General features: G+C 36.5%; 1 protein-coding gene across 13 annotated transcripts in view; it reads left to right on the top strand.

Annotated features, from left to right (window-relative positions):
• Positions 1-22,134, top strand: part of LOC128158287 (membrane-associated guanylate kinase, WW and PDZ domain-containing protein 3-like) — a 32,919-nt gene that overhangs the window by 4,513 nt on the left and 6,272 nt on the right. The window contains exons 4-18 of one of the 13 annotated variants that reach the window (XM_052821054.1): positions 1,690-1,972; positions 2,798-2,880; positions 4,245-4,277; positions 9,674-9,731; positions 10,146-10,207; positions 11,402-11,509; positions 12,064-12,102; positions 12,479-12,664; positions 13,323-13,961; positions 15,117-15,154; positions 15,295-15,406; positions 16,835-17,790; positions 18,139-18,328; positions 18,601-18,705; positions 19,307-19,354. In XM_052821054.1, coding sequence (XP_052677014.1) covers positions 1,690-1,972; positions 2,798-2,880; positions 4,245-4,277; positions 9,674-9,731; positions 10,146-10,207; positions 11,402-11,509; positions 12,064-12,102; positions 12,479-12,664; positions 13,323-13,961; positions 15,117-15,154; positions 15,295-15,406; positions 16,835-17,790; positions 18,139-18,328; positions 18,601-18,705; positions 19,307-19,354 — 2,940 coding nt within the window. Of the gene's footprint in view, positions 1-1,689; positions 1,973-2,797; positions 2,881-4,244; positions 4,278-5,322; positions 7,433-8,346; positions 9,223-9,673; positions 9,732-10,145; positions 10,208-11,401; positions 11,510-12,063; positions 12,103-12,478; positions 12,665-13,322; positions 13,962-15,116; positions 15,155-15,294; positions 15,407-16,834; positions 17,791-18,138; positions 18,329-18,579; positions 18,718-19,306; positions 19,355-22,134 lie in introns of those variants that run through there. The other 12 variants (XM_052821051.1, XM_052821050.1, XM_052821049.1 and 9 more) reach the window with 12 other exon arrangements.

Genomic DNA, 22,134 nt, shown 5'->3' with positions numbered 1-22,134 from the left:
TATTTCATCCAACAGAAAATTAACTGTAAAAACACAAAGCATTGATTTATTCTGCACCCAAGACCAGTGATTCCCACGAACGCAGACATGAAGAAATTCACAAAAGTTCCGTCATATTTCATTCTACCCGGTTTCGTTTGTTTTTTTACTACGCATTAATAGTTTCCAGGATTCATACGTGAACGTGGGGGAAAAATTCTTTTGATTGGGGTTGTAAAGAAATACCTCGTACAGTACTGTACATTTTATTACTCGCAATGTCATTACAAAAATTATCAGAGACGTATATACTAACGGGCTCTGTTATATCTATGTATCTGCAACTATCGAACAATAGTTCAAACGGACGAAAAAAAAACAACCCTGATGATAAACTGCTAAAAACAGTGGATTTTAAATTTGACTGTTTAATTTTTTCAACTTTGAGCCTATGATTAGCCGATCCCGGGGGATAAGCCGATGCTCGCGCATTGGAGTAAAAAAATACCGGCCTATGCCCCGAAAAATACGGTAGTACATGGGTACTATAGAGTGGTCCATAGGATGGTAAATATGAGGTATGTTGATATTTGGTTTGACTTCAGTAAGAGAGTTTGGTTGCATTCAAGCGTATTATTAGTGAATGTATTTCAGCTCTCTTTGGAAATGTGTAAAATTGAACAAACTGGAGGTGAAGCATGCGTGAAATGACATACATTTACATTGTAGCAGTAATTATTTATAGCCTTTGCTAACTGTATCAAGCAAATTCCTAGTACATGTATGTGAGCAAAAATAGGCACAAGGTTCCATTTTCTGTTTTTTATGTTGTTGTAAAAACAAAGCTTTCTACATCAGAGTCTTGATGTTAACAGGTCGTTGGCATGTGTCACAAGGTGTTTCCAGGTATAGGGCCTGATACAGGTGCTGTGGATTCACTTGTCAGGCTTTTTGACCTGATGGCTCTCACAACATGCATATTTGTTGATCTTGAATAAAGATTCTTTTAGTAGTTTCTTGTTGGATGTCAAATCGGAGGAATCGTGACATGCATTCATGTGGAAGCGATAACAAGATTTCCTGAGCAATGCTTATTTTGCATGCAAATGTTGGCTGTGCTTAATTATAAGTCTGGTCAGTGACCCGCTGTTGATCAGAAAAGAGGATAGAGTATTTGATTGAGTGACATTGTCTCCTAGTCATTAGGAAAGGACGGCTTTGTTCTCTTTGTAAGGACACATATGTACATGTATAATATTCATAAGAGGCTGCAGAGTAAAGTAGATAAAAAGGAGTTATGAGGGCAAATGGTTTTTTTTTTTTTTGGGGGGGGGGGGGGGGGGTAGATGCATTGTAATATCAATATGCAAAAATACACTGACAATTATATTTGTCAGATTCAATTGTTTTTTTTATAGTTATTTGCCTATTTGAGGTTCGAGGTTTGTTTTTTTTTCAATTTTACTTTGAAATATTGCCGAGTATTTTGATTTGTTTGTGGTTTAGAATCTTTTCAAAGTCTTCCTTGTTCCATTCTTACATCAAGTTTCATGTAGTTGTTGAAGGTTTCTAAAATTTAAAGTAAAGAAAGAATTTTTAGGTAATTTTGAATCATTTCTTTTATGAAATAAAATGTTTTATATCATGAGTGTATACATTTAGAAGTTATGTGACAGGAGTGGTTTTCTAATTTTCCCATTTGTATTTCAGGCAATCACTATGGGACCCCTAAGCCCCCAAGTGAACCCAAGGGTCCAAGCCTGCGACGGTCCACTTCAATGGGCAATGCCCTGCCCTCCTCTGGTGACGGCAAACGGCGACGTAACAGAAGTAACACTGAGGGAGGGTCCGCCCGGACCTCACCGGTACCGTTCCAGTATGACGGAGAGCGCAAAAAGTCGATGGAGAAAATGCAAATCGACAACTCGTTAGGTCCTCTACCTCAGAACTGGGAGCGGGCCATGACAGAGGAAGGGATTCCATACTTCATCGAGTAAGTCGTTGAGCTGGGGTTTTGTTAGAGAGGAGTTTATTGATCTTGTGGAAGATTTTTATTCCTTTTAGGAATATTTTTGGAACTGTATTCTATTTATTAAATCAAGTCTAGAGTTATTGTATGTCTATTCTTTACACTGTATCATTCACTTATTAGTGTGCAGTATACTATTTCAAAGTTCCCATATTTAGGAAATTTTGGAGGCATTTTCATTAGTCTTTATCTGATTTACATCCTATAAATAGGGAAAAAGTTTATCAATCAATATGAAAAGAAATTTTCCCTGTTGACACTGGCTTGTCTGTTACTGGGTATAGATATAATGTCAGTGTATAGTGTATCAATAGTATTGATATCCTATTGTAGTTATAAAGACCCATCTTTGACCATTGAAATTGACATATCAGTGTTATAAAAGAGCTTGTAGATATGATATATTCTGTCAGGGAATTTATCAGGATTCCAAGATAAACTCTCTCCCTCCCTTCCATCAGACAGTCTGATCACAAGACTATGTCTGATATCTGTATATATATGTGTATTATCCCTAAATGATTCTACTATATTGATTGGACAAATTAGGTTTGATTACTTGTGCACCATCAATCTATTCTCATGAATGGCAAATCACCTATTCAAGGTCTTATGGGACTGTACTGATCACACTTTACTCAGCTAGTATAACCCATACAACCTTAAGATAAAGTTAAATTGGATAAACAATAATATTATTAGAGTTAACTTTTTGGTTTATTTCGAAAGAGAATACACCACAATTGGAGATTTCCCCTATTCTAAGTGACCGTATGTTTCTGTTTTCAGCCACACCTCTGAGACCACTCACTGGCTAGACCCCCGACTGGCGAAGCTCCAGAAACAGCAGGCAGGGGACTGTAATGATGACGGTAAGTCACTGTCAGGGGGGGGGGGGTTCGTCAGAGGTTAAAGGTCAAATAACTGGCAGGGGACTGTAATGATGACAGGAAGTCATGGTTAGGGTCGGGTGGGGGGGGGGGGGGGTCAGAGGTTAAAGGTCAAATAACTGGCAGGGGACTGTAATGATGACAAATATGCCCATACAAGGGGCATTGAGTAACATTCTATGTAAAAAAAACAAAACACATGATACAATATGTCCATCTTCATCATCCTGCTAATAAAATGTACATGTACATTTTTTTTATAACAGTAACACATGGTACTCTTAAGTAAAATAGTATAAAGTAATATACATACGGTATATGGGGTATGAAGCTCAACAAGCCTATCTCCAAAATGAAGTACTTTACATTCTTTTAATAATGTAATCGTACCAAAATTATTTCTTTTATTGATTTTTCTTATCCTGTGGATCAAACATCTTAATTGTCAAAACATTAGTAAATGTACCACAAACCTGAAGGGGATATGGTTTGAATAGCAAAGACATTGTAGAGCCCCTATATGGAGCATGTTTTACTAACCCAAGCATGCAAGTGTTCTCCTACATGAACTGATGAAGTTTCCCAGCCCCAAATTGATATGTGTGAGGGTGTCAGAAACAGGAGATGCATTATGGAAGAGAGCCGTCCTAGCATTAATAATTCAGTGAGACTGATAATTGATATTAATATGGCAGCATGATCTAACACTCCGAGTGTTAAGTGCACCCATAATTACCGGTCCTGTAGAGTGATCACTTTATTTCAACTATGCGTGATGAAAATGGTGCCCTACAGGCTTTTACTGCCTCCTGCATTGATCAATTGATGTATGAGTCAAGAGTAGTAAGTTTAGGCAGGGGAAATATGTGATCTTGAATTTTCTCGAAGTACAATGTACCATAGTATAGGGGCAGAGAAATTTATGTTGGTACTATTACTTTTGAGAAAGGGGGATAATAGACTCAAGAATTTCTAGGTGCTATGGTCAGATGTTGGAATATATGTACCACTTGTCAAAGACTTTTTGTGGTGTAAAATGTCAGGGACAATACATGTATATGGCCACCAGAAATTCTTAGATGTAGAGCATGTGGATGGGAAAAATTTTACTTTTTTACATGGAGCAAGAAAGCTGGATCAGTTAGTTACATGTACTATAAGTTACCATGAACATGTAATGCAATTACAGCATTAATTGTGAAAATATGAGATTATTTACTCACATGTGTTGTTAATCATCAGTGCACATAGAGCCTGTTGAAATTTTTTTTAATACTAATATCTTAAAATTTCATTGAGTCTGTGCCCATTTGAGCAGATTATTAAGTTTCGTTGTTTGAATGTAGGTACTCATACATTTCCGCGCTACAAGCGAAAAGGTAAGGACTTATTAAGACACCATCTTCTGCGCCATTTCTCACTCCGCCCATCTCTCACTCCGACCCTGTCACTTTGTATTTCATTGTTCCTGTCCTATTTCTCACAGCTACACTACAGTGTAATGACAGTTCTTTTGCAGTGCATGCTCACCCCCATTTAATAATTAAAGCACATATTGGGATAGTTTATAATTGAAAGCTAGGAAAAATGAGTGTTAAACTGCTGTAAACATTCACTCACAGTATACACACAGCATACATTTATCATCATTGACCAATAAGGTTCAACAGTAAACTGGTACACACACTCTTAAACTTACAGTCATAATAGGAAACATTAACGTTTTTAAAAAATTAATTTCGAACTTCAATGCATGAGCCACCTCACAGATTTTGAGTGTTAATTTCTACCAGTAGAAATCTCCAATTGTATGCATATATGCCATATCAAATAATATTCTTGTATATTTGTAATATCATATATGTATACATGTACATTTTTAACTTAATATTGAGCTACCTGAATAGACGATAGTGAAACGATTAAAATATATTACATAATACACATGTATCCTTAGTCTGTAACTTGTTCAGTTAATTCCCTTTTAAACATAACTTGTATTTTAAACTTAATTGGTATTTTTGTGTTAATAGGAATTTTTTTAATATAATGGAAAAATAGTTTCCAAATAATAGAAGTAGCAGAACAGTTTTCATTAACAGATAACATTAAAAGTTTGGTGTGTTTTTTGTTCATTATTGCTTTAATACCATCATATGATTGGTCTAGGCTGTCCAACATCATGTTTACCGTCCTAAGGCAGGCGTCTGTAACTATAGTACATGCAAAAATAAGAGTTATTCCTCTTTGACCATTTGGGAAAACAATCACATCGTCATTGCTCTACAATTTGTGTTTCAACATTGCATGACTTTTTTTAATACTTAACTGCATTGCTTTTTAATCAGTTCTTATGATTCTAATGAATGGTCGTTTGAAAAACGTTGGTCACACAATAGTGTGTGGTACTGACAGTATGTCTTGATGTAGGGACCGTGTCCTGTGTTAGGCCCAGCCAATGCCACAGTGACTTTTATTACTGTGTTGTACAGTGTACATTGTCGTTGTACATGGTCGGTGACAATCTAGACATCACATTGCTCCTCCTCTTACCTTTATCTACCTTTGATGTGTGTATTACGTAACCTTTATGACCCGGTGTGAGACCAGGCCCGTGATTGGGTCAATATAAGTGGTATAACCTGCCTGTTTGATCTATTTTGACGTGCTGTGTGTCCGCGTTGTCTACTCCAGATTGTCATGTATATCTTGTTGGACGAGGTTTACTTATGATACCATAATCCTTGTAATGTAGGCGGAGAAGATACATGTATCAAATCAAGTGCCATGAGGACTCTACGAATTATCTATCAATATTTGCTTTATTAGAGGTACTTATCAATTTGATAAATCTTTTAAAGTAGAAGGATTCTCCATGTGCTCTGTGACTGTGTACAGTGTGTTATATGTGACAGCTCCCCTCTGATGTCCGCTCTGTGCTGTGGGGTTGTTCGCTCTGTGCTGTGGGGTTGTTCGCTCTGTGCTGTGGGGTTGTTCGGCGGTCTTCTCTCTGGGGTGGAGTTCTGTATCATCCTATTGTTTGATTGTGTGACAGGCAATGCCAGACCATCGTGCGTGCATCTCTCTCCTGTACAGCTGTTTTATCTCTGTGTTTTTAGAGACTGATTCTCGGGGGGAGAAAGGACTGGTAATTTTGTAATGCTGATTAATTTTCTGTGCACAGACTAATTGAATTACTGCCCACTTCCAGCCATATACATCATTGATGTGTGTATGATGCACAAATATGACATTGTCACTTCTATAGATGGTGAAATATTGGTCTCTGTAATGCCAAATCTGTTATTAATTATATACACTTATATTGTGTACTCTCTTTCAAATTTCAAGCAGTTCTAAGAGTTATCTGTCTTTATCCCAGAACTTCCAAACTAAGAACTGCTGATTTGATAGACAGATTGGAAAAGTGAAACAAAAGTGTGAAATAAGACTACCTTTACCATATGTGCAGCAATTATTGACAAATTTTGAAATTTGATATGAGATGTAAAAATGATCTCTTGTGAACCTGGAGGTAGGACTTACAAAACCCTGGACAACTGATCTGTTAAACAGAGGTGAAAGTGAAACTTAAGAGGGAAAAACGCTACCTGTTCCATATGTGCACCAAATATTGACGTTTCTTTAAAACCAATTTTAAAACTGTTTTTAAGAATTTAACCTATTTCCTCTACAGCTGCTGTACAGAGGCTGTTTCTCACACCTAGATCACTGAAAGCTAATTAATTATTTTAGTTGTTGACTCAATCAGGCAGGTTAAATTTACCAGGAGACTATACATGTTTACATTGTGGGGAGACTTTAAGCTGTTTTCTTTGACGGGCCCACAAAGGGAAGGAAGTAGGGGGCATTGATTGCCGTCCAATCGATGTGAACCTCCCTATCTTGATTCATATAGATCCTCCGGTGCTGTCCTCCCGAGAGGAAGAATAAAAAAAACATGATGGCTGTCATATAGATTTTTTGATAAAAACTGAACGGGACGAATTGGTGTTTTTCTATTGTGAGAGGACAGATGTAGAGAGCCCTGGGAGGAGATGGCTTCCTCGTTTGTTTTAATTGAATGAGCCGGGGTGAAATGTTATGAGTGGCTACACTCTTCGTGGGCCTGAATAGGAAGAGAACCATTAAGTGTATCCATTTAAACACGTGAAAGGCCCACTTTTGATGATGATGTTTGGATATACACTGGTTCACAATGAGCCAGGCTTGATGTACATGTAAACAAATTTCTCCATATTGTTTACACTTACAATCTGCCATTCTATTGAGCCGCTGCTGGGATTTTATTTAATGCTTCAAAAGATGGTTGTCATCCAGACGACTGCCATGTTGAAAAGAAGCCATCCAAATCTGCACCTAGACTTATCGAAAAGCGAGTTGACTAAACCGGCTGTAGTGGTCAAGTCCCCCCACCCCCCTCTGCTACCCCCACCCCTCCCCCCGCCGGGATGTGAGAAGCACAGGAACAACGAGGACTGCCGATGTCAAGTGGTGTTCAAGGCTTGTAAAGGTAGGACACATCCTCCCTGATTCTTTTATAGTCATGGACTCTGAATGTTAATGGGGAATTAAGTTAAATAAGTTCAGACCAAGTATCGGTGAGACTGGCATTGTACCCTGTGTTATAATTCTAAATTTTATTACTGTAAGGGAAAAAAAATTTATTTTAATGCTGGTGTATTTTAAAGTTCAGACCAATAATAGTTGCCTCTTTCTGTGGACTATTAGATTTGGACCACTGTATTTTGTTGTAGGACTCCATACTGTACGTAATCTCCCTCTGTAATCACTATGTCATCAATCAAAGCATTTATTTTATCCTATAATTTCCTGTTGATCAAATTGTATTTTGCAATCACGTTGTTAAGTGCAAATTCTTGATGCATTTGATTTGTCTCCAGATAATTATCTATTGTTTGTTTTTATCCATGTGCTGCAAATGAACTTCACATATTTCTGTAATCTTTCCATCAAAATCTGGGCTTTATTAAGGAAAAGTTTGATTTTGATTTAGCTTGTGGCAACAATTTTGTTTACAAAAACCTACATGCCTCCATTGTTTGTGTGCCAACCGTCCTAGTGTTTTGGTGCGCTATTAATGCATGGCTAAAATGCTTGCTACGTAACAACCCAAATGATTATGACTGCCAAAGCATAAAAACCGCTAGTATATGAGTTGTAATAGACATTATCTAAATCTCCATCTGAGGCAGTTTTTCCCAGCTTCTGTTATCTCCACAATTCTCCATGTGTTGAACTCCTCCCCATCTTATTCTTATAGAAGCTACCAAAATCTTTCCTCCGCAGGAAAAGTGGAACCTTAACTGTATTCAGGAGGTATATTTCCACTCTGGAAACTTTTTGTTGTTCATCTGGAATTTTGTGAAAGGGAAATTTAGAAAAATCTGGTAAGGTTTTTTTTCTTCATTTTCCCCCCTGCATGAGTCTGTCTGCTAGATTTGTGCAAGTCCTTTTTATCTCTGGGGTGTGTTTACTTTCATCAAGCATTTTAGAGGTGATAAAAATGGAAGCCAGCTAGCTCAAATAGGCTAAGCAAGTGCTCCATCTGTTATAGAACACACACAAAAACCCAAACAAACAAACAAATTGGGGGGTAAGGTTGGTGTACATAGATAATCTGACCCAATATTAATGATGGACACCAACTAGACAATGTTTTTATCTGCCATTAACAAGTTTTGCACACATATGTCATAGTCACTAAGTGTTACCTTGTAGCCTGAAGAGGCACTAATTGTAAGATGATGGGTGAGAAAAGCCTAGCCCTGACTAATTGGACAGCTTGAACCGGTGGGGCTAATTACCCCCTGCTACAGATTAGTAATCTGAAGCCAGCGATAAATCAGTCGGTGGTCATTGATTTTTCTTTGTGAGCCTGTCTCTTGGTCACTTCAATGCAGATGGTTCTAACTGATTTCCAATTTCCCCCTTTTCCTTGATGTATTTGTTCCTGTGTGTGATGATACTGCAGTGCATTTTGCTGTCTCCAGAACATTTTTTTTGTCTGTGTTGTTTTTGTGGATTACAGTGCTTCGTAGGGCATCTGATGCTATTTTCGAGAGGAAATCTCTTTAATTCAAAGAGATAAAGGAATTTTTTCCCTGCTCTGAGTAAGCATGGTTAGAGGATGTGGATTTGGTGTGTAGGATTATAGCACTAGCAGCATGGATGGAAGGCTCAAGAAATTCTTTGTGCGAGGCTTTGTTAATCAGCTTCGGCAGCTTCTGTATGTGTCCTCCAGGCTTCTCTATGTTCAAGAAGGTGACACGAATCACCAAAGTACGTACTAACACAGGATGTATGGGGAGACTGCTTGATACAGTCTCTAAGATTCAGATCTCTGGGACCATTATAGCTTTAAAATTCTAAATGTCAAGTGTTTATTTGTACAGAAATAACTGATTTTTCAGAGAGATACCAGTCCAACAGGCATATTACTTGAAGTGGTCATTACAGTCTCTCAATTGTTTTGTTTACAAAAAGCTGATTTGTTTTTCTGATATAATTGAACAGTTGAAAGTGCACTCTATGAAGTAAAAAAAAATGCATTATCTTATTGTTTAGCTTTTTGGAAAAATCTTTTTATGATAAAAATATAAATCATATTATCTGCCAAGGAAATTGGATGAGCTCCAGGTTCAAAAGCTGCCCGGAAAAATCAGCAGCATTTTTTGTCTGAATTCTGATGTGTGTGTTTATGTATTAAGAATTTTTTTGTTCTTTTTTGCAGAGCTTCCATTTGGCTGGGAGAAAGTTGAGGACCCCCACTATGGGACTTATTACATAGAGTAAGTATTTAATTCAACTCATTCACGTTTCCTAATCAGCTTCATATGTGAGTTAAAAGAAACTGTGTTGAAACAGGATAGTAAAATTCTTGGTTTTCCTGGATGTAAACTGTGAGAGAGCTCTTGGAACGGTTCCCTGAAATGTGTGAATATAAGAATTCCTTCTGATGAACAATGGAACAGAGTAAACTAGTAAAATCTTGACCAGTTTATATACCACCAAATTTTTTTTGTGACCTGAGAGGTTGGGTTCAGCAGATGCTGGTGAAGCACTGTGTATGTGTGCACGGCTGATGGCGAATTAACTGCAGCACTTCATCAAAAACATTGCGGGTTGATTTCTCTGGCAGTTCACTACACACATTTGTGTTTTTCGGTCTCACACGAAAATAATTTCTATCTTTTATTTTGCAGCCATGTGAACAGACGGACTCAATATGAGAATCCAGTGGCGCAGGCCAAAAGACAAAATCAGGGTAAGTGAAACAAAAGACATTATTAGATAAGTAACTCAGAGATTTTAAGTGCGATGAGGGATGCTGTGCAGGCCAGAGAAAAACATCTGTGTAAATTAAAAAGAAAAGGAAATACAAAGCTTGGGTTTTTTTAGGGGGTGGGGGGTTAGGTAAAGGAAGATGAAGATAATATGATTTAACGACAAAATCAGTACTAGTCAACAACAGTATTTGTGTAAGTTACAACCTTTGGGTAATGTAGTGTGCAAACTTTGTATTGCAAGCCAAAAGACAATCATTGCATAAGTAAACAAAGGTGATTTTGGAGGAGTGCAAGATGTTGTGGGGAACCTTGTGACACAAGGGTGTAACCAATCAAGAAGTGAGGTGTATGCCAGCAATCTTGTGGCAGGAGGACATAGGTTGAGATGTACAGGAGAGGACAGAGCCAGGATTCTGAGTTCTGTAGATACTTGTAGAGGGAGTTCCTCACTCAGACAAGACATCACTGACACCAGCTAAACATTACCCTCAGTCTATGCATAGTTCATCTCAGGTTGTAGATAGCTAGATTCTTAACAAAAACAACGTTTAACATGAAGGCTAGCAAAACATGTGGAGGCTTTGAGTCCTCTGAACGATCACTTACCTACATGGTAGATAGTTAATTAGCAGGTAATATATATCAAGGGATTATATCAAATCTCTACAAACACAGGATTAAAATGTAGTTTAGGTAGGAGTCTGAGTAATGCAGACTTGGAGGAAGGTTTCTTTGATACACAGGAAACTGTTTGGCTTGGAAAGCACCACACAGATGCAAAAATAAACAAAAAAAATAATTAATTTAATATTTAATTTACTATGTTGAATTAAAGGTTTAAAAATCAATTATAGACAAATCAGTGAGTTTCTATTAGGAAGCTTGGCCTTAATGTGAACTACTTGAATGAAATATTTTGTTAGACGAAAGAGAAACAACAGGGTTTCCGTTATCTTCATTTTTTATTTTTTTTTTGGATTTGTTTCAAAAATGTTTGAAGCAAGTGAGATGTAATACGCAACTGTTGTGGGCTTGGTCATTGAAAAGATATTTAAAGAGCGAGTATTGATGAGCCTTCGGAGTGATTTATGAATGAACTTTTTCTGTAGAGTTGCTGATGCTTAGTTAAGGTGAACCATTGTTTTAAATAATGGCTGATTAATTATTTACAGGCACGGATGTAAACAGCACACTACCTCGAACCAAACGGAGTCAAGATTCCGGCAACACGACCAAGCGGTCCATCAGTGATAACAACATGAACGGGCGAGCCCCGCCTGGTAATGTATCCCAGAAAGCCCTGGGTTTCCTGCTGTGGTTATAACAAGAGCTTTAATCATTTCATGATATGCAATAGAAAAAATGCTTGAATTGAACTGCAATAGCTTATTCCTATTTTAAAAAAAACACATTGAAAAGATAAATATATATTCAACATTAAAATGGAGGTCGTTTTTCCACAGATACATAAAACTTTGAAATAAATTGTCAAAATTGAATCTGTGATACAAGATTTCTTGGAAAAAAATGCATGTTTACACATATAGAATTTAATATTACCATGGATTGACAAACTATCAGTCATCATCATTATCATTAGCTGCAATGTAACAAGAAATTAAGGTCTGAAAATGATGAAACCTTCCATGGATAGAGTACTGGTAGTTAAACTAAGTGTTGCCTTGTACGTACAATGTAATTGCTGCATTTGAGCAGGGTCTGTATTTGTTGTGTTCTGTGTCCTCGGTCAATCTCTGACTGTTGTGTTGTGCATGGTGACCCCTGGTTGTACTAGTGTGAACTAGTGTGTAATTTGGCATGTGTTTGTTTGCAGAGTACCACCAGCTGGGCAGGGTCAACAGAAAACAAAGAGGTTGGATTTGTTTACTAACTTTCCACACTTCACTCTAAAGCTTTTTTTTTTTCTTTTTTTTTATCTGATAGGAATTCAGGCACTTTTTTCCCAGCCATTAAAGTTCAGAAGTAAATTGTTTCTAATGAGTGAAGTGTAGTAGAGTATAGAGAGAATTAGTCATGTGAGAAAATGTGTGCATGTCATTGGAATCCCTTTGACAGTTATATAATGCATTTAATAGTTTTTCTGCTAGAAGCTTATTAAAAAAAAACTTCATGTAAACCGGCATATGTTATTGCAAACTGCTTATTAAATGGAATAACATCTCTTTGGAAAAAGTTAATACCATCGGTTTTTTGTTAAAAATGAAATTTAAAAATATTGAATTTTTCAGAGAGGCGTGTGTTTACCAAGAACCCCGATGAGTTAAAAGGGGAGATAATTACAACAACCTTAGTTAAGAGTACTCGGGGCTTCGGTTTTACAATCATTGGGGGAGATCACACCGACGAGGAATTCTTACAAATCAAGAAAGTGGTAGAAAACGGACCAGCACATATAGATGGAACCTTACAGACAGGCAAGTACTGAAAGACTGATATCCTAAACCCCAACAGTGTCTAACGTAAATGTACCTCTGTGCTATAGGGGTTTTTCCTACAACCATTTTTTTTGGATTGTAAGGAAAAGTTGCTATACAAGTATATCCCTTTCCTTAATACAGTTACTTGATTAGAAACAGAGAGGTGTTCTCTTAGATATTGATTGTAGAAGAGCTTGCTAGTTACCTTGAATAACTACAGTGGGCTAATTGGCTCTCTCTTGCTGCAATAGGATGCCCCTCAAAGCATTGAAGCATGTGTGTAATTGTAAACAGTCCTTGGGTTATGTAATCCGGGGCAGGTGTCTGTTGATGCTCTACTTTCTGTTTTATAAACAGCTGAGTGAAGTGGTTTGTTATTTTGTAGAAGGTCAAACTGAAAGACTCCAGTATATTTGATATTTCATTGATACAGAAATCCTTTACAGACCCTAACTTTTAGTTTTACAACTTTTCACTATTAACACAAAGTTGAGAATTTTGAGAAAGTTGATCTTAGAATACATGTATCAAATTGATTTTTTTGGCTTTTTTAGCTCCCTGGATTTGCAGCTGCTTTACTTGTGACTATGTTGGTCATTGTGTTTACATAGAAATGTTAAAAACATCTGGTTCACAATGTTGTTTGTTTTTACAGGAGATGTGCTGGTCAATGTGTGTGATCGGTGTGTACTGGGATATTCCCATCAAGACATAGTCAATCTGTTTCAAACAATACCCCCAAACCAGAGTGTCACGTTAACTGTGTGTCGAGGTTACCCTTTGCCCTTTGACCCAGACGACCCTAACACAGAGATCATAGTGACTGTGGCCGTGACCTTACCTAACGATTCAAACGTCACTCAGCAGCCCCCGAGTTACTCCTATTTTCAAGAGACTCGTGGTGTGACTGACCAGCATAATACGTCAGCAAAAAGCATGAAATCTCTGCCGGATTTAACGCGGTCCACTAACATTCAGCTGAGTCCGAGTTCTTCCAATCAACCCAACGGAACCGGGGAAGCACCGGACGTGCTGGGAATCCAGAAACCGGAGATACTTACGATTAACATTGTGAGGGGGGAGATGGGCTTCGGGTTCACTATAGCGGACAGTGTGTACGGTCAGAAAGTGAAACAGATTCTGGACAAGCCTCGGTGTAAGAACCTTCAGGAGGGCGACATCTTACAGAGGATTAACGACACCAATGTACAGGAGATGGCTCACTCCAATATCGTACAGGTCCTGAAGGAGTGCCCCAAAAACGTGGAGTCTCGCATCATCGTACAGAGGGGAGGTAGGCACCAATTGTTGTCAGAATATCTTGTGTTTATCCCATATTGAAATCTCTTATGTAGAGGAATCAACCATGTTCCTTTAGCTTTTGTTCGCTTTAACAAGGAGAAGCAAGAAGAATTAAGATTGTATATTAAATTGTGTTGTATTCCATTTTTTAGCAAAGGCTTCAAAAAAATATTGAAAAATCTTGTAGAAACATATAAAGCAAATACACTTTCCTATCCTAAAATGTCCTTTTTAAGTGAGCACTGCATTTATTGGCATTTCAGTTAAAGTCTTTGTGCAAAAGATTGATTTTTTTAAAGCTTACAAAAAAATTACAACTGTTATTTTAAAATCTGAAGCCTTCTATTCCTCTTTGATTTCAGTCTATCGAATAGGTAATCATTGGTAGCTTGTAAGATGAACAAACTTTAGAATGCTTGCTAGCTAGTCGACATTTAAACAATGTGTCTGAGTAAAATCCTCATTTCATTAGTTAAAAATTAAAAATAAAATCTATAGATGCAATATTACAAAGTAGAACAAATGTGAGACAGTAGAATTTGCTAGTTTATCCTTGTATCATATATTTATATTGATTACTCTGCACAACACCCCATAATGTTCTGAAATTGGTCTCTAATTTTGCAAATTCCCAATTGGAAAAATGTATTATTGGTGTCCTGTTCATTTCATTATTCTCCTGCACTCCTACTGAATCAAACAAATTGACAGACACTCTTAAGCTGGGGATGGGATTCTATTTATTATTCTCTTCACATGACAGACCACTGCTACTTGTACACTGTGTATCAGCACTAGACATATTGTTTGAACTTTGAAATCAATGATATTTGTATCCTAACATAGGTTTAGTTTTAATTAAGCTCTATAATATTAGGGTTGATTTGATAGAAGATCACACATTTGGTAATTGTTTTTAAGCTTTATTACTACTGCTGGTTTAATGTTATTTGGATATTGGGCCGAAACATGTCTTAAAGATCAAATGAGAAATCAATCGCTTATCAAAAGTAATCGAGCGTTTTTGAGTTGATGATATATCTTAATTGCCTTTTTGTCTCTGTAGCCTAATGGTTCTATGAATTTTCCAATCATTGATAAATTATTATGTGTTGATAAGAAGTCTCAAATAACTTTGATATTTTAGGACTCCCACCGAAAGTGAAGAAACCCTCCCGATCATCTGTAAGTTTATTCTCTAATGCACATGAATGACGGCATGATATTTCTATAACTATAAGTATTTCAATAAAAATTTCATTCTTTATGACCCCTGTTACTTTATTGATGTTTGTTAATGTCCCCTGTAATTGTGCGATTTCTAGCCGCGTTCCCTGGAGGAGAGTAAAGCCAATAACAACATGTCCGACACCAGCTTCAGCAGCACCAACCAACCGCCCGGACACTACTTCTTTGATGGCCACTCCCAGAATCTAGGTCAGTCTCCCTCAATCCCGGAAGGTTAACTAACCGACCATGCTGTATTTGTATCTACTACTTGTATTTAGTTGATGTTATTTATACATCTAGAATTAATTGCTGAAATGTTTAAGCATAGTAAAGTGATAATTAGATTTCAATACAGATATATCTCATATATTTGTCATTTTTCTCATTGCGTGAAAACCCCAAAAACTAAACTCATTTCTCACTTTCATTTGAATGACGTATGTGTAATTAAAACCCAATCAAGACAGAACATATAAATAAGAAATGCTAGTTTTTGCCATTTTGTTTGCATTGACTTCATTAAAATGCAGTGCACACTCATATGAATGAGGAAAGCTGATTCAGTGTTTGTTGACATTTTGTCAAAGAACTTGTCCTTCTGAAATCAATGTTCCCAATGCTTTAAGCTTTAAAAGAACAATTCTACATAGAAAGTTGAAGTGTTGCATAAAGGATTATTATTATTCTAAAAAAAAATCCATAACTAAATATTCTTATATTATCAAATCAAACAAAATTTTATTTTTTATCAAGCTATCAAATAAGAATAACCAATAATGTTAGTATTGCTTAAAGAATTGGATTGTCTTAGAACCATTTTAACAAAAGCTTGGACTTTGAGTAGTTGTATCAAACAGAAAAAAGTGAGAAGTTGTGTCAAACAGTAATGTGACATAGGTCTGTCTATTTTATTGCTGGCCACTCAGCCATGGCTCTTTCAAATCAACAAGATCTGTCTGGCTTTTGAGTTCAGGCTACACAATCAGTGCATATATTGCTTAAAACCAGCATCATTTTCAACTTATGTCCAAGGTCTTGTTAAAATGATTCTATGTTATCTCTCTGTAGATATACATCTAAAACATGGAATTGAAGCTAGAAATGTTTTTTTGTCATACGATAAACTAGATATTAGACAGCGTCACTGCACTAAGAAGGGATTGATGAATTTTCTCAGGATAAATGAGAAGAAATCAATCACAACACACTGTATGCTGAGAGCAGCACTGGTTAGAACAAAAAGCCATTTTGACGAGTTTTTCCGACTTCTTGATTCAGCTCTTTCAAAATTCCAATCAATATTGTAGATTTGAAATTGAAAAAGTCTTTGTCATCTTCAGAAATGTTAGTGAAATACATTCCTCTGTTTCCATGGAGTTGAGGTTTTAATAACAGAAAGAGTTTGCTAACATTCCCATAGAGTATTATGTAATGAGTTTTTGATTCGAAGAGCAAAAGGACAGGAGGTTTGTTCATTTTAGAGTGAAATTTTAAAGTATGGAATTATATTTCTCTAAACTAGCATTTCAGGATAGGTTGACAAGTGTGTGTATTTTTACAAAAATTGTACAATGTGTTTTATTTGTAGAGAGCCGATAGTCACACTGTATCTAATGTATTTTGTGTTATTATCAGATAACCGGGATGCAGTCGATGGAATGGAGCCCCCCACTCGACCTAAAACATCCACAGAATCTCGACCCAAAACCCCAACGTATCTCGAAAATCGTCCCAAAACCCCAACAAGGAATGCAGGAATGTTTGTGAACGACCAGCGAGGGAAACCTCCAATAGCTCGCCCACCCCCAAGAAATGACGATTACAATAAAAATACTAATAACCAGGATTTAAACATCAGTCATGGTTCATCAGAGTTTTACTTACCGCCGGGAAATAACGATGCGTCATCACGGTCAAGGTTCGACCCGAGATCTGAGCACAGACCTTATGGAAGATTTCACGACTCAGGGAATAGTCGCAGTAACCATCACGACAGAGACAGGGAGACTGCTAAGCCAGGCATGTTCAGGAGTCGAACCCCCGGCCCTGAAATGATCAGCCGAGGCTCAGAGTACAGAAATGAGTTTCAGAGACCTAAAACCCCAACTGCTCACGATATGAGAAGCAAGACTCCCTTACCAGGGCATAGTTACGGTTACTCAAACGCAAACCATGATTTTGGTGGCGGACATTATCAAAATGTTATGAATGGACGTATGGGATATGGAAACAATCAAAGGTCGTGGGGGCAGAACCCTAATTTACCCACATCCCCTCCCCCTCTACGGCGAGGGGATACAGTGAATAGAAACAATGTGAACAATTTCTCTCAGTGGAGCAGTGGGCCTCCTCCCAGACAGAGCACCTCCTTTGAGGATGTGACCCCCTCCCCCAGTAACATCACCCAGGTCCCCAAACGCTTCCCCATGCAGTCTCAACCATCCTTCGGAAGCACTGGACAATCTCGGTTTGGAGCCAGGTTTCCTGAGACGGACGACCCGATACGAAGCATGGAGTTCACCATCACGTTACAAAAACAGGAGACAGGGTTTGGTTTCCGGATTATCGGAGGCACAGAGGAGGGCTCTCAGGTAAACATGTTTGCATGAACTTGTAGTTGACAGTGTTACAGTGCACTGCATATTGATGATTTATCAGTATGCTGTTTTAGGCATTTAGAAAATATGGCCCCATTGCACATTATTACATTGTAGGCTGAGACAGATTGTTTCAATTGTATGTGAATCATTATCCAAGTTGGCTATAAGAGACATTTCAGATAAATCATTAATCAAAAGCATTGAACTAGTGAAGTACTTTTGCTTTTTTTCCACTTCGAAATACAAGGGATGTATACACTAAAATTTACTGTTACTCACAAGCAATGTAATTGATTTTGAATTCGGTTTAGTTTATAAAATTTCTGTCCAATCTTCTAGGTGTCTGTTGGTCATATTGTACCAAATGGATCAGCGGATTTGGACGGCCGTTTACGTACGGGTGATGAGATAACACACGTGGATGGACAAAACGTCATCAACTCCTCACATCATCGCGTGGTGACCCTGATGACGCTGGCTGGACAGAGGGGTCATGTGACCCTCGGTGTACGAAGGCGTGTGTTGGGAGGTAATTAGAACTGTTTCCATTTGATAGGATTCAAATTTTGTAAGGGTAATTTTAAGGACACAAACTTTAAAATGATGAAGAGATTTTTGTCCTGTCTTCAAATTTTTTCAGTCATAATTTATATTTTATTTTATGGTTATATTCTGGCAACATTTGATCTATTGTTTGATTCTGTCTATTATTGGTAACAAACATTTTGTTCTATTTTGGGATTGTTTTTAGTAGTGATATCCATTTCATTCTATTATTAGATTCTGGCTATCTATCCTTAGGACAATCAGAAATGTATCCATACGACGTCCTGGTTACCCGGCGGGAGACGGAGGGCTTCGGATTCGTCATCATTTCCTCCATATCCAAAATGGGATCCGTGATAGGTGAGTCCATAGGTACGTACAGCCGGCTTATCAGTGTCTGCTAATTAATGCTAACAGAGCTACTGGGTTATCCCTTTTGAGGGCCTCAGCTTTTGTAAGAATTACAATGGATTACATAGAAACTTATCATAAAATAGGGGTGGTTTATGGGGATTGTGTATTGAATTCTTTACTTCCATATCATTCTGTTACATTCTGTAACTGAACAGCATCTAAATGAGAAGATTTTATATGAGTCTCTACTTGAAGTGTGCTTTTAGTTTTACGTTTGAAGATATAAAAAGGAAATTTAAAATGAACTATACATATACAACATCACAAATATTATCAATACTGCAACTTTCTTTTTCCTCCACTATGAGTAACTTAAATTACTTTGAAACTTTACTTTTCAATCTTTTGAAAATTATAATGTATTGATTTGTATATAAAACCTGTTGAACTAACATGCAAAATTAATTCATAACACACGGGAGGTAAAAGATTGTACTAGGGTACTTATGCTATTCATCAAGTGAGAGTGAACTCTATAGGATAAGTAGGGGGAGGTGAGGTATAGAACTGGTTCTCGAAAACAATGACATGATGTTGGTTCTTGCAGACCGAGTCAGTGACTGGCTAGATAGGAAATCTCTGTATCCATGGATCGGTGAGACATCCCCATGTTTTGCCTGGATATTATTACCCAGAATGCTATACTCCTTCCTGTCTGTCCTGCCTTGCACCTCTGTCTATGTTCACCGTCAGTCAGAATGGTTTTAGTGGTTATGTTGACTGCAGCTGCTGTGTTTAGAACTGTATGAGAAATTAAATTGTGTGTTCTAGCTGGTAGAGACAGGGAGGGATGGAAGTGTGATGTTTTCCCTGTATGAGAAACTGGCGGATTTTGTTATTATAGGAGTACTAGCAGTGGCATGACAGGCATTAATGAACATATAAAGATACCATTTATCACCAGATATAGTATCAGACAAATCATATTCTAGCAACAGAGAAATTAACACTGGTGTTTGTACTGTAATTTCTGTACAGTTGTAAACCTGACTGTATAGAGCTGGTCAGGAATCATGTAGCAATAGACAGTAGGGATGTATCCATAGGGTGAAAACGTGCATGGCGGCGTGGGGCGATCTTACTGGTGGTCGCTATTGTCCTAAGTTAGATGCTTGTGAAGTGGTAATTGATCTGTGTCTTGTGCAGACTGTAGCTATGGTAGGACTCTAGGTATGGCATGTTAGTTACAGCAAAGTGGATGCAGTTCTAGAAAATGTGCATTTTCATTTCATATTACATGTATTTGTTTTGTTAAGTAAATTTAGAATAATGCCTGAAAATACTGACACAGGTTTTCTTTTTATTGCTACCTAACAAGTTATGATTTCCCCAAAGACTCATTTACACTCAAACTCAATAAATGGGTGCAATTGATGTCGCCATGAAATTACAAAAAAATTAAAATCAGCAGAATTGTAATTGATTTTGTAATACGAAGTTAGTTCATAGGTGTTTCCAAAACACATAAAAAGATCAATGGAATGCGTTTATTTTCAGCGAGAAATCTATACAAAATGCCTAAACTGACATGTTCGTTACTGTCGCCATTTTGATAATTACATTTTGAAGAGGATGTTTTGCCATATAAACTGGACAATGTGCGGAATAAGTTCTTACATATTATTTTTCAGTAAGAAAATTTAATGATTTAAAAGACAACAAATTATTTTCACTAGTCCAAGAATTACTTAAATTATTTTGAACATTGTCTCCAGTTTCGATGTAATCTCCGTTACTTTAGATATATAACCACTGCAAGAGTTGTACATTCCATTAAAAAATACAAAAATCTTATTAAGAACATTACGAGGTCTTTTTGTCCACATAAATGTTTAAAAAAATCATTTAATTCCTTTTGTCTAATCATATCAGTACGAAAAACAAAAAAAGTCTGAGCGTAGATTTAAGACTGTAATGTTCGTTACTGCTATAACTGAGAAAGTAAATGCAACAACTGTTCAACTTGAGTATTGAACATACGATAAGCATTTGTCGCCATCAAAAACTGTCTTTGATAAACACTACAATTTTATTTTGAAGCCGCCTAGGTACATAAATGTTGGTTACTAAATGTTCGTTACCGAAATGTTCGTTATGATTTTTTTACGAAACTCTTTGTAATTTCAATCCTAGCTCAAATTGGTTGATGCAAATAAAATACGTGACAAATTGTTGATACATCAACATTCGCCATTAGTGCCAAGGACAATTAGACAGCATGATTCCTGCTAAAACCATCTAAACTCCTGACCCCATCAGAATGCATACACCTTCATAAGGATTTATTAGTTTATATTATGTGTATCGAACAATTTTAAATGGGTACATAAAACAAAAGTCATGTAGATCAGTTCTTATATTATAAACGATCCACATGTTTATTCATATCTTTGTAGTATATCTCAAAAAAGAATGAAATGTCCGTTAACTATTGTAACGAACATTTCAGTAGACAAGCATTGTAATTTTTAACAACTATTGAAATTATAAATAACTTTAAATTGAAATCATACACACATTTTTATTTTAGCATCATATTTGATTAATTTCTGGGTACTCAAGTGGGATTTATCTCATAAATTGCATCGTAGATCAACGTAGGACAGGCACTTATATAATTACATAATATAATTCAGCATTTAAAACAAACGTATAAATAAAGGCTGTAAAAAAAACCCTGAATAAACACATATTTATATATTTTTGAAATTATGTTATACCTATCAATAGGAAATACGTGAGCATAATGGAGTATCTTCAAATTTTATCCTTGTAAACTAGAGTAACGTACATTTCATACGAAAGTAACAAACATTTCATTGACATTTTTACACTCAAAGAAATGGTAAACATCGAAATTATCTAATTTGTTAATAGCAAATAGGCCAAATCAAGAGCCAAAACCCTTGGGAAAGTCTTAAAGATTATTTCTAATCAATAATGAATTTTGGGGAAACCTTGATAATCTTTAGGTAACGGACATTTCCTAAAGTTGATTAAAAAACAGTTTAAATATGTTACTCTGAGCTACTATGGTTTTGTTGATGTTTAAGTTGCTATTTCTATTTTAAATACTTCATCATTTACAAGAAACAAAAAGTTTTATAAAGAATTTAATTAAGATTTATACATTTTGCACATTGTAACGAAAATTACAACACTGGTCTCTGTTATATTAAAAACAATATGTTGGTTTTTTAAAGATGTTTTTGTAATTAATCCGAAGTGTACTACATTTTCCAAAAACAAAACATTTGCTTAAGAAATTAAACTTATTCTAAAATGCATGTATCTAAACTTATTTCTGTGCAATATTTTATACACAAATGTACATAAAATCGATTTATACCCATCAGTATCAGTCTCAATATTAAT

Source organism: Crassostrea angulata, chromosome 8, assembly GCF_025612915.1.
Source record: "Crassostrea angulata isolate pt1a10 chromosome 8, ASM2561291v2, whole genome shotgun sequence".
NCBI classification, from domain to species: Eukaryota; Metazoa; Mollusca; class Bivalvia; order Ostreida; family Ostreidae; genus Magallana; species Magallana angulata.
The sequence above is the reverse complement of the archived record's forward strand: the minus strand, read 5'-3'. Positions and strand labels throughout refer to the sequence as shown.